The 11,711-nt window shown below is 44.2% G+C and overlaps 3 protein-coding genes across 3 annotated transcripts; 1 reads left to right on the forward strand and 2 right to left on the reverse strand.

Annotated features, from left to right (window-relative positions):
- Positions 1-63: 63 nt before the first annotated feature.
- Positions 64-1,811, reverse strand: PHALS_05714 (conserved hypothetical protein; the record flags this gene model as incomplete). The annotated part of the gene is made up of 2 exons (XM_024719302.1): positions 64-935; positions 1,007-1,811. 2 exons carry the CDS (start codon positions 1,809-1,811, stop codon positions 64-66), a joined length of 1,677 nt encoding a protein of 558 aa, XP_024584614.1.
- Positions 1,812-1,815: 4 nt separating this feature from the next.
- PHALS_15108 (uncharacterized protein) lies at positions 1,816-2,986 on the reverse strand. The gene has a single exon (XM_036407199.1). The coding sequence runs from the start codon at positions 2,221-2,223 to the stop codon at positions 1,975-1,977; it is 249 nt and encodes an 82-aa protein (XP_036263445.1). The 5' UTR covers positions 2,224-2,986; the 3' UTR covers positions 1,816-1,974.
- A 7,244-nt stretch (positions 2,987-10,230) lies between these two features.
- PHALS_05715 (uncharacterized protein) lies at positions 10,231-10,490 on the forward strand (the record flags this gene model as incomplete). The annotated part of the gene is made up of 2 exons (XM_024719304.1): positions 10,231-10,297; positions 10,378-10,490. The coding sequence occupies 2 exons, from the start codon at positions 10,231-10,233 to the stop codon at positions 10,488-10,490; spliced, it is 180 nt and encodes a 59-aa protein (XP_024584616.1).
- Between the last annotated feature and the right edge of the window lie 1,221 nt (positions 10,491-11,711).

Consider the following 11,711-nt stretch of genomic DNA (forward strand, 5'->3'; position numbering starts at 1 on the left):
ATCCACAATTATTTTTTATTGCAACAGTAAACTACTAATACAAATTCTATGCGCAAACGATCCTCAATTCAAGTCGCACTTCATGTGACGGAGAAAAATAGAGCGCCAATTAGGCGTTCGAATGTGATCCCGACCGCTCTTAATATTCGCGAGAATGGTGGTGCACGGTGACGATGCATTTTGGTGAAAGCTCTTGCGGAATTGATCGCTATAATCGTGCACTCCACCTCGACATTCATCGAAGAATACGCAAGTCATCTTTTCAACATCTGCAATTGCATCAATTGAATTTTTGGAGGAATTGACAACTGCTGACTCGAATGCAGATTTGTTCGAGGCAACTGCTAGCGCTTCAATAAACCAATTGCCCGCGGTTCTGTTGCTGGGCACAATGACAGCCTCTACAAATTTGTTTTTTTCTTCCGTGGTATTGCTGGAGCTTTCAAGCTGACGGAAAGGCACACCAGCTCCTGTATTGCTGGGTCTGAGGCTCGTACCTGGACAAGACGTATAGAGTTCGGCCAGCAACCCAGTCATCTCGTAGTTGTAGCTGAAAACACCGATATCGCGAATATCCGAGAAACTCAGGTATGATGAGGGAAGAGACGAAAAGAATGGGGCGAGCATGTTGAATTGCGAGAACACGGAAATGGGATCTATTCCTTCTTCACCAGTGCGAAGCAATATGTTTGACTGCGGATACAAGATGCTTTGGTCAATTGTATTCACTGGAAGAGGCCGGCGACGCGGACACTGCGTATACACTCTGGGATCGGTCAGTTTTTCTGCCATCGCAATCGGTACGGTGTTGCCCACGACACATTTGTAAAAGATGGAGTGCAGAAGGTCGATAGTGGCATGGTGTGAAAAAAAGATTGGATCGGCCGGTGCTTCTAATACGCCCATTGCTCCACCGAGAGTACTGTGAACCGTATCTAGAAATATGCAAAAGCAAAAGTTTGAAATCAAGCAACGGTAGAATCACAAAGTTGTTTGATGATCTTACTGTGGACACCCAGCTCCAGATTGGCTACCACACCAGCGATAGTTGGCGTTGCGAAGAGTTGACGTGCGAGTGAGCTTACAGATGTAGTCGGTGGAAAAGGCGAGCGTAACCAGTCTCCGCGTGGAACACATCGAGCACAATTGCCTCCTTGAAGATGAGTGGCTTCGCAAAAGTGATCGAGGGGTGGAGTTATGACGCACGTTCCGTCAATTGGTGATCCATTTATCGAGACGGAGCGGCTAATTCCGTTCACCGATCCACCAAATTCGCGCAGCAGGAGCGAACACTCCTCCATGCTTCTACATCCTCCCATCAAATAGCGTTGAGTATCGTCGACATAATTCCAATATGGCACAGTGATACAAGAGAACTCGCCGCCGTAGCTTCGTAACATGTTTTCAAAGCCCAAAAGCAGCAAGCGATGCCAGTAAACGAACATGCAAGTGTTGTGGGCTTCAGCCGTCGTCATTTGCTCCGTATGAATCTCCACAAACTTTATGTAGTAGCCGTCGTCCATTGACATCGCAATCGCTCGCAAATAAAGTTCTTTTTCAGCTGGAAGCAATAGCTCCCATGGCTTTCGAATACGCGGGCCGCAAGCTGCTATCGCTATCTGCTCCGAAGCTTCTGTTACATTAGCAATCGTGGTATTCGGTGATAGACGCATGTTTTGCGCATCTGAACATACCGCTGCAACAGCAAGTAGTACTGCGATAAAAAACCAGAGAGAGGAGGTTTTCATCACGTCTGGACGGATAAATTTGTTTTGTCGTAGCGTTCTTGAGGTCGATTGAATAATGAACATGATACTGGACAAGCGTCATCTGCATTGGGCATAATGCCTCAAAAGAAAAGACTTAATCTATCGATGGGTGTCGACCTGAATAAAAGAGCATGAGGCATTGCAAGTCTCTCTGGCAACTAACAAAAAATCAATCCGACTATAGTCAAATCTGAATTGTAACAAGTCATCTGAAAAATCGAAGAGCGAGTTTTTGCCTGCCTCTTCTAGTCTCCGTGGAGCGTTTGCTGCGTTTCTTAGAAGTCTGAAATGACCTATCATCCACTCGGCAATTCACGAACCACTTCAGATGCACTTTTACCTTCAAGCTTGTTTTTGACATTTTGATTTTCATTTTTTGCACTGACGCCACCAAAATCCGATCTTGAGAGGCGACATTCTCGTTTGGAGTTTTGAGCAGCTCATCTAGAGACATGGGTCACCAGTATGTAGGCGGAGCAGCATTGAGTGTCTTCTGGCTCTGCTTGCTCATAGTAGATTATGAGAAGCCGATTGCGGTACCGGCACTGCGAAACTTGACGGCGGCTAATAAGGAAAAGTATTTCATGTAATAGCTTGACGAGAGCTCATTGTTTCCACCTGGGCAGTCAGTTTAATATCAATTAAAGAGTAATCTATCATTTTGTCAAGCGCATGCGACGCAGATTGTGCATTTAGACCGCTATAATGATTGTGTTCAGAGGCTGAACATTGCTAATTGTGTCAGGCGAAAAAAAGCAATCGTCACATTTGTAAAGGGATGCAGAGTCAAAGCCATTGTGTACTGTGTACCAAAGCGTTGTCAAGTAGTAACAAGCACTTCGATGATTCAGTCAAAATGCAGCAAGTCATCTGCAGTAATTGACCGGTTTAAGGCTAAGTACGCTACCGTGTCCTACATTATATTCAAGTTCCTAGAAACAGTAAACATTCTCTGACTCATGTGTACTGGATAGTTGTGTGTGTTTGGCGGGAGACATTGAATGAAACTTCCGAATCCAATAGTTGAATTTATCGATAATGTCATTAACCAGATGTGTTCATTGTGCTTGTTATATCAAACAGTGATTAATCCGCCCACCAGAGGGCCTCTATCCCGTTTGTACCCAGTTGTGATTGCATATTGTGAACTTCATTTATCACAGTTAATTATTATATAAGACTAAATACTAGTATGATAGCTATTATTCTATTTAAATACATTTGACGTAAATAGAATCTCAATAAACCATAGGCAATGATAAGTATAGAAAATATTGATTTCGAAGCCTTCAAACTAATCCACTATGCGTTGATTTACGCGGACTCCATGAGTCGAAAGTTTCTATTCACACAGAGGAAAGACTCAAGCGTATCTAATAGAAGCGGAACCGAGATTAAATCAGATAAAAAGACCAAAAGGTTCCACAGCTTTTTCGAGATCACTAGCTCTGTATGTCGATATTTGAGTTTTACAATACTTTCATGCCAGAACTGCCTTTCTTTACTCCTTTTCGGAGTTCTGTGATCTTCATATATATATCGATATTCCGGAAAGCTACACCGAGAGTAATATAATATGTACAATTGTATTGATACAATTGTACCAAGTGTGTAAGCGTCTCTAGACACTGCGCAAATGCGACCTTTCACGAGAAACCACTGCACCTGAAGTTCCACCCACTCTCGCCACTTTTTCGAACCTGAAGCTGAAGATCGTGTCGTGCGCTTTCGTGCTTGTCAAATGTTTCAGATTATCATGCCTACTCATTTAGGTGCACTTGCACTGATGCCCGCTCCCATGTAACAATTCAAGCTGTATCCCAAACCACGACAGAAGCACGGACTAGGACCGACTAGCTAAATGAAGATTTTCGTGAGAATGCCGAAGCGCTCTCTGGTGAGAGCAGTCCCGGTGACACTCCGAGTCCCGACTCATATCATTCCACCCCCACCCGGCCACCCGGCAATAGATAAACGGGCCATTCCTCATGGAGAAAGCCATCACCGCACTAAATCATCATGCTGACCTAGTATCGTTCTACATGCCCCCTCTTCAGTACTTTGACACTCCGCCGTAGAGTTCACAACAACGCCCAGTTCGCGAATAACGACCTAGATATTGCTCAGGGAGGCTACCTTGTTTTACCGCAAGCGCAAGAGTCGCGCCGACTTTCGACCAAATCACGTATTGATTATGGTTTTGACCCACCAGGAGGTGCTGGTTGTGCTCATGCGGATCACCTACTCACCCATGCATGCGGGCCATCCGCTCACACTTAGAGCAAAACGAAAGCGGGAAAGTTGCTTCCTCAAACCACAGGTCATCATCTCTCGAGAATACCGTTTGGGCTTGGAGTAGCACTGGACGAGGTTGCCCGTACCCTCCTCGAGGGGTGTAAGTTGGGTATAAGGAGCCGACAAAAAGCCGGTGAATATATGCCTCAGTTTGAGTACTAAGTGAGAAAAGCGAGCCGATTGTGTATAAAGATTTTGCATGCCAGTTTTAACAAACCAGACACCTTATAAGAGCGTCATATCGTACTTAACTTTGCGATTTTTAGCGCACGACGCGGTCGTCGAGGCAACAAATTATCACATCAAGTTTTTTGTGTTCACAACCCCGCTCATCTCCACCAGACGCTGTAACTATCGACTAAGTCTCAAGCAAACGGGTCTCCACTCACCAGTGATAAGCACGCTGCCATGAACGACGCTGTCTCTTTTCCAAGTGAAGTATAGGCCAAGGATGCACCAGGCTGTAAGCGGCAACGACACTAGGGCAATCTGGCCAAAATGATATCTCAAACTTCCAGAATCTTGCAGACTGAGAATACTTCTTCCATTTCACCAGGTAAATGTTGCTGCCCTGGTATACCCAACGATTCACCAAAGTTTCAAAGTAAAAGTATACAACTTCTTACTGATCGAGCAGTGCCAGCGAAGGCCGACCTTTCCCCAGCTGGTGCTACGAACTCTCTCCGTTGTAGAGGCAAGTCGTCTTTCCCCCAAAGATCACTTCACACATCTAAAGCCAAGATGAGCTAGATCATAACTTCGCTCGTTAATTATCGTCATCACCTTGTCTGGCTTGAGGCACCGCCGGCAGTTTAGAATTGCGGCACTACTTTAGAAGGTATCCCAGATACAGCACATGATGGAGATTTCGGTCGGTCAACAACAAAGCTCTTTTTGTCAGACTGTCTGTAAAGCACACAATCGTGGTACGGCTTCAGTTATCCCACATAGAAAACCGTGTGTTCACAATCGCTTCGAGATATACAGGGTACGAACGATACGATCGTGAGCAGCCACATGAAATGCGCTCGGAGACACTGCATGAGTAGGTATATTAAAAATGGTCAATTATACCTGCTGCTGACCATTATGCGTGCGTGTTCCAGCTACCACTGACATCGGCGTGTTGCATTTGTTTGCCTTGGTGCTCCGCCGTAGCGTTACAGATCTTGCGCATAACATCGAGATAATATCACTGATTTTGCTATGAACGGCCGCCACAATGATACAAGCAAGGCAATTTTGATTAACAACTCCTCACCCTCGAGGACTGAAGTCACTTTGCAGTGATGCCAAGGGCATCATGCGGTCAATCAAATCATTTGAATACAATGGAGTAATGCATGAAGAGCCATGTACTACGTTTTATGACGTAAACTCAATGACTAGGATAGACTTGCTCCGTAGGATATCTTTCAAAGCGCCATTCACGTGTTAAGTCGGATGAACTGTTTCGGTGGGTCAGCGGTTAGAATAAATATTCTGATGCCATGCACCCTGAATATATTAGCCAGAAACGTCGCTGAAAGGCCGGGATCTCTATCCAATACAATGGTAACCGAAAAACTATGATTACGAAATACGTCGTCGAGAATTATGATCAGATCGTGCACAAAGACCGCAATAATGACATTACCGCCTAGAGGAAACGCTGATGCATAGGACATACTTAAGGATAGCAAGGACGCTACCGGAACCGACAGGTTGCCCAAAGGTACCACCACGTGCGGCAAGATTTAGCTCGCTGACATATTTTAGGATGTGCTTAACCACTTATACACACTGTGCCACCAACGCACAGCTCTCACCGAGCTGTATGTCCAAACCATTCAAAGGTGGCCATATCATGTGCCTAATTAGTATGTTTTTGAGGTCATCAAATTGAGGTACCAATACGCCCTGGGTGTCGTGTGGGTCAGTGATGTAATAAGCTAGCTTTGAGACACAGCAAGGCCGTAGAGACATGCAACTGCGCGCTCCGCTAAATAGAAACCCGACTTAAAATGCTTTATTTTTCAAGCTATCAGTAATGCAACATAGAATTCGACTAACCCATACGGCGTTCAAATCACTTTACCAACTGTTGCGGTAACCTTTGTGGTATACGACAATACATATGTCAGGGAGAAGCGAACGCGCAAACTCCGCCATACCAAGCTAATGCGGTATATACACTACCTTAAAGGTGTGCTCGGCGAAGAAGAATAGCCATCTTGCCGATTTTTTGTGCGACGTCGCTGCGGCCACTGACACATGATCTGTATAGTCTACAAATGTCGTAGAACCAAGCAGATAGCTTAAAGTTGACGAAGGGATACTTCATTGCAAGTGGCTTTTAGCATGTCCAGCTTTCAAAGCATTTAGCCGGCGAACTTTAAACGCGAACACGCGTCCATTTCTTATTGGCATCCGCTTTAAAACAAAGCACAGCCTATTGCAAAAGCTGAAATGTCATAAACGCCGCGGAATGACCTCTCTGGACTCGATCGGATTAAAAGTGATTTTTTTCTACGGCCTTGCTATCCACCTCTGCCGCCAAATTTTGAGACCATATAACACTCTTTCAATGATATTGTTGAAGGGATGTGCATTGTTGGCATGATTTGCACTGTACTTGTGCAAGTAGTTGAGCTACTTCATCAAGCCTTTTGCGAAATAGGCACTAAATGCAGCGGAGCTGCCGTATCTCTTTGCTTATAGGGAGCTTACTAAGGTCGCTGACCTTCGTTCGATTACTAGAACTAGCATGAGTGTAGCGGATCACAATCCGCTACCTCCAATATTACTCAAAACCATCACCCAAGGTAAATGCACTCTTTTGTTCAGAATTGAAAATATATTCATCTGTTCTATTTGCGATAGAGCCGCCTATACTTAAATCGCTAGAATTTTCTAATTGAATAGTAGAACCTAACCAATATGCATTCCTACTGCCACTCCTGCCACGTTGTGGCTTCTTGCTACGGTGTAGTCACACCATTGTGTGATTACACCGTCTTGTGTAATCCACACCTTTGTACGGCCACACTATCTTGTGTGATCCATCCTTTCATACCAGAGTATGTGTAACCCCGGTACGCTGAACAATCTACAGTGGTCTTAATTCGCGGGATCAACCCGCACGCTCCGCTTTCATATGAAATAACTCAATAAGGAGAATTCGCCGGCGCCAAAACACACTCGCACATATTGGCGAACAGCGCGTTCAATTGAATACTATTGAGCGCTGTTTGCATAGGCTCAGTGTCGCTGAAAACTTCTAGCTTTTCGTGTTTCACACGACCATGGACAATATATAGAAATATGCATGACCGTGGTTTGATCTGAACAGCTGCGTCACCGAAGGATAGAACGTCGCTGGTGCGTTTGACACTCCTATGGTTTGCCTACTCGTTCCCAGAGCGTCCCGCTCGTGTTCCCACCGCATTGAGAATAAAATGATGTCATTCAGCAGCAATGAAAAATAATCATCAGTGATGGGCAGTCACAGAAGTACAGCTGACAACGCTAATTTTTTCTAGCCAATTATACACGAAATCTGCGCTTGTATGCAATCGCTGTTGCGCTTTGCTTGTTATAAGCTAATGCAACTTGCTTTCGTTGTTAGCCTTTCTAACACAGACACTCGGCACCGAGTACGAAAATTTACGTACAGAACCATTCTGCACTTTCAATAAAAGAATGTGTCAGTAACGTCCTGCTGTTGCTTTTGTAAGCGTTATTGCCATATGCTAAAGCATTTGGTTACAGATCGATTTCATGATGCACTCCCATACCCGATGGTAACACGCGTGTTAGATATATCGTCACCACGTAGATTCCACTATGAATAGTGATAAAGCGCTCAACAAAACGTAGGGAGAATCTCTACGTTCCATAAAGTAGCTGTTACACTCATCTCACAGTGTTCTGCGGATATCTTCAATTACAGGTATACCTAAGATGGGCTTCGAGCTCAGCTTCTTCTTCTATATCAACCGTAACATTTAGATGATCTTGCCGTCTTGCACTCCTTGTACAATTTTTGAGAATTCTTTCGTTTTGCTTATCTAAAGCTGCGGCCGCTGGTTGTGAGGGTCGAGTCCAACGACACCATCTCATGCGAAATGATTTCTCACCACTTATTCCTAGGGCTTTATTGCTGAAGTGTTGACTCAGCAGGCCTTCACATCATGGCAAGGACATTATCTTTAAGGTCTATCCCTTTTATTTGTAACTTACTCTGGTCTTCAATTTTACTGAATCTGATACGAGGGATAGCGACACACATACTTTGCTGTGGCATAGTGAAGTGAAGCTTTCTCGTCTTGACAAAGATGACTGTGGGAAAATGATATACAATTGCCTATTTTTGTTTTCTTATGAACCATCGGCTTACTGTCGCTTCTGACTCCGGGCACTGCTCGAGATACACTATAATACCGTCGCAATCAATTTTTCAGACATGCACGAAAAGTTATCTCGTGTCAAATGTGTCTCTGCCCCATGGTATAGGAGGGTTCACGACTCCACCAGGGCGAAGTGCGTAGCACGTAACGTTATAGACTTCAGTTCAACCCATGAATCGTTGTAATCTGAATACGCCATGGACAAAATGAAATTATATCATGAATCTTGGTTTACAACGTTCCATTCTGTCAGAATTCCTTAAGCTTAAGTGAAGGCTCAAGTAAGCCTTTGACGCTTTTATCAGGTTTCTGTCGCAGCATACTTAGATATTGTATCCGTCTTTGGCATCTACATTGCCTCTGCGTACTGTCTACTGTTTTTAACACACGTAAATTGCGCGATGCTCCTGATGGTATCAGAAATCTTCTTGGCCGCACGAGTCTCAGGACTTCTATATCCACAAGTCAACACTGTGCTATAAGCCCAATCACCCCTGAAAAATATCGCTATTTTGGGGCTGTGTTACGCTGATAATGACCACCATGACGCACAAAAATACCCAGTTCTTTGCGATCAGACACACGAAAGTCTACTGGTTATGGACGTTTCCTACGATTACTTCTTGCGTACAGGGCACAAAAGGCGCAGATGCATTGAATTACGAAATGTCTGCGGGTATGTGGATAATTTCAGAAGGTAAGATATGCCTGTTTTACACCTCTCCATCACTGATTCCATCACCTCTAGCGTACTCATAGAGCTAATACTCACACAACTCCATCGTGCTTTCGCGGCATAGGAATTTAGCTTGCTTTGAAAAAAATCTACGCACAGCACTCCCTCGAAAGAGGAAGTGCTGACACGGTAAGTCTTATAGCGATCCACACCCGTTTGAAGGCGTCGATAAAGGTAGTAACCATGATCAACTTCGAGAGAGGGCCAGACACTGTTGCGGCAATCAGAGTTTTATGCTGTCGAACATAACCAGTTCTCGCCTTTCATGTCAAACTATGAGCGTGCGCGATACACCAAGCCGGGCCGTGCAAACTCCTGCGACATCTGTAGCTACAAATCGTCTCACATCTGGTAACGTATTTTATTGAAGCATTGACCCGTAATCGCTCCTTTTCGCACGCGACGCGCTGTGGCTCCGCGTAAAGCCTGGCCGATTTGATAGCCAAACCAGCTTCTCTCATCTGGAAAGTTTTTCTTAACTTTGTCGCATCCCTCGAAAACTGAGACGCTAAAAGCAGCAGTTGGATGGAGGGTCCCATCTGTTTTTTTCACCGCCACTCAGCCTTGGTTTTCCATATGTAAATGATACAATTGTATTAAATGTGCACGGGTTAAGCACACAAGTTTCCATAACTTGCCTCGTTATCGATATCATATCAACTATGCAACTTACATCGATTAATTTTCTTTCCGCCATGTTTCCTCTTGTCAAGCATTTTACGCGTCTTAACCTTGTCGTTATCCTCTTGAGCTTGTTGATACATAACGATCTCAACCTGCTGGCGTTGAGGGACGACATATAGTACAAAATTAGGCAATCATATTTATCATTTCGGTTGATTTCCAGAAGGCTTTCATGATGCCCATGAAGTGAATTGATTGGCAAGTGCTTAAGCTGACACATATTCACAGATTGCCCTCCTCTACCGTAAAACTCGGGGTAGATCGTATCAACGATTTGTTTCGGTGCGCCTCCAAGTTTTATTATGATCTAGTAGCATAATGGATCAAACGGGTAAGCAACCCAATCTCCGGACTCGAAATGATTATCATTGCACTTGCAAAATCTTTTGCAGACACAGTCATCACGATTGATGATGTAGTCGCGAGTACGTGCACCACATAATCACGCTTCGCGCAGGCAGTCGAAAATTTTATATGTACATTAAATTGAGTATCTATTTGCTAGCGGCTCTCATAGCCAGGGTGTCGATTGAATTATTCCTGATCGGCAAAAGTGACTATATTCCCAAGGAGTCTCCGTACAGGTGCAGTTTGCATCATGAACTTCAACGAGTTTGAAACCTCTTTTAATGAATTTGATTTTTGTCACATGTAATGTGTAACGCAACGTCTGACCCAAAAATGTTGGTTGGTGCTGCACTGAGTGAAGGGAACGGGTTGTGAGGATATAATTTGCAGCCAAGCTGAGCGACCACTTGGTGGATAAGCAGCGTCTTGATATTTTTGCGATACAAAGCCCAACATAACATCAACACACATACATATAATGCGCCTCTTCTATCTCATTTGTTGTGTGAATCACCTACTTATGTGTGGTTAACAGTAACTATATACCCTGTCTAGTTGTATATCCCTTAATTATGTGATATCATAATTGGAGGCAATTATCATTTCAGGGACATTTAAGGTTGATTTGAAAAATGTCACATCGTCTCTCCTCATTTTTAAAATAATTAACGACTCCCAGCAAGAGAGATCGGGTGGTGAAGCGTTTCAACTGATTTGGGCATTCCTCAGTGAGTAAGTGTACACGGACGGGCAATTCTCAGTAAACTTGGTAGCACTAGTAGTCATTCCAACGCCGACTTTTTCGATGGATTTATCAATGGATAATATGGACATCACAGGCGATGTTACCCTCAGATCAACAGGGAAATCTTTGCTCCTCACACACTCACAATGGTATTGTGTGATAAAGCTGCAAGCTATAATCGGGGATCGCGAGCTTACCAAGATGCGTCAATTGGATAAAAAAGCGATAACTCAACGCCTGACAAATTTTGCTGCTTATATAAGCAAGAGTTATTGGGTATTCCAATCAAAAACATAATGACGCCAGTTCCGTCACCTCCACCACACGTGGTTGTAACACCGTTGGTAGTCACGGAACGCCCCGTGGAAAATCTTTTACGAAAAATAGTTGGAGACCTTGTGTTTGGCAGCGAGAATGGACATCACTATCGCGATTTCTCAAATTTATAATGACCGCAGTCAAGTGGCCTTCACCACGTCGCATTTGGATGGCCATGCAAAGGACTGGGCAATGACGTAGGACGTCAATCATCCCGGAAACTTTGCCACATTGCAATTGCTGAAGAGGGTCATGAAATCGATGTTTCTTTCGCCGAATTTGGCGTTTCGACAACGGTCAAAATTTTGTTCTACCGTCAAGAAAAAAATACATTGTACGACTATTCACAGAGGCTCCGTAAGCTCCGTATCAGTATGGCAAGCGAACCACTACCCGAGGCAGTGATGGTCACAGAGTTCATGGAGGGA

The sequence above is a fragment of the Plasmopara halstedii genome (assembly GCF_900000015.1).
Source record: "Plasmopara halstedii genome assembly, contig: Scaffold_2904, whole genome shotgun sequence".
NCBI lineage: Eukaryota > Oomycota > Peronosporomycetes > Peronosporales > Peronosporaceae > Plasmopara > Plasmopara halstedii.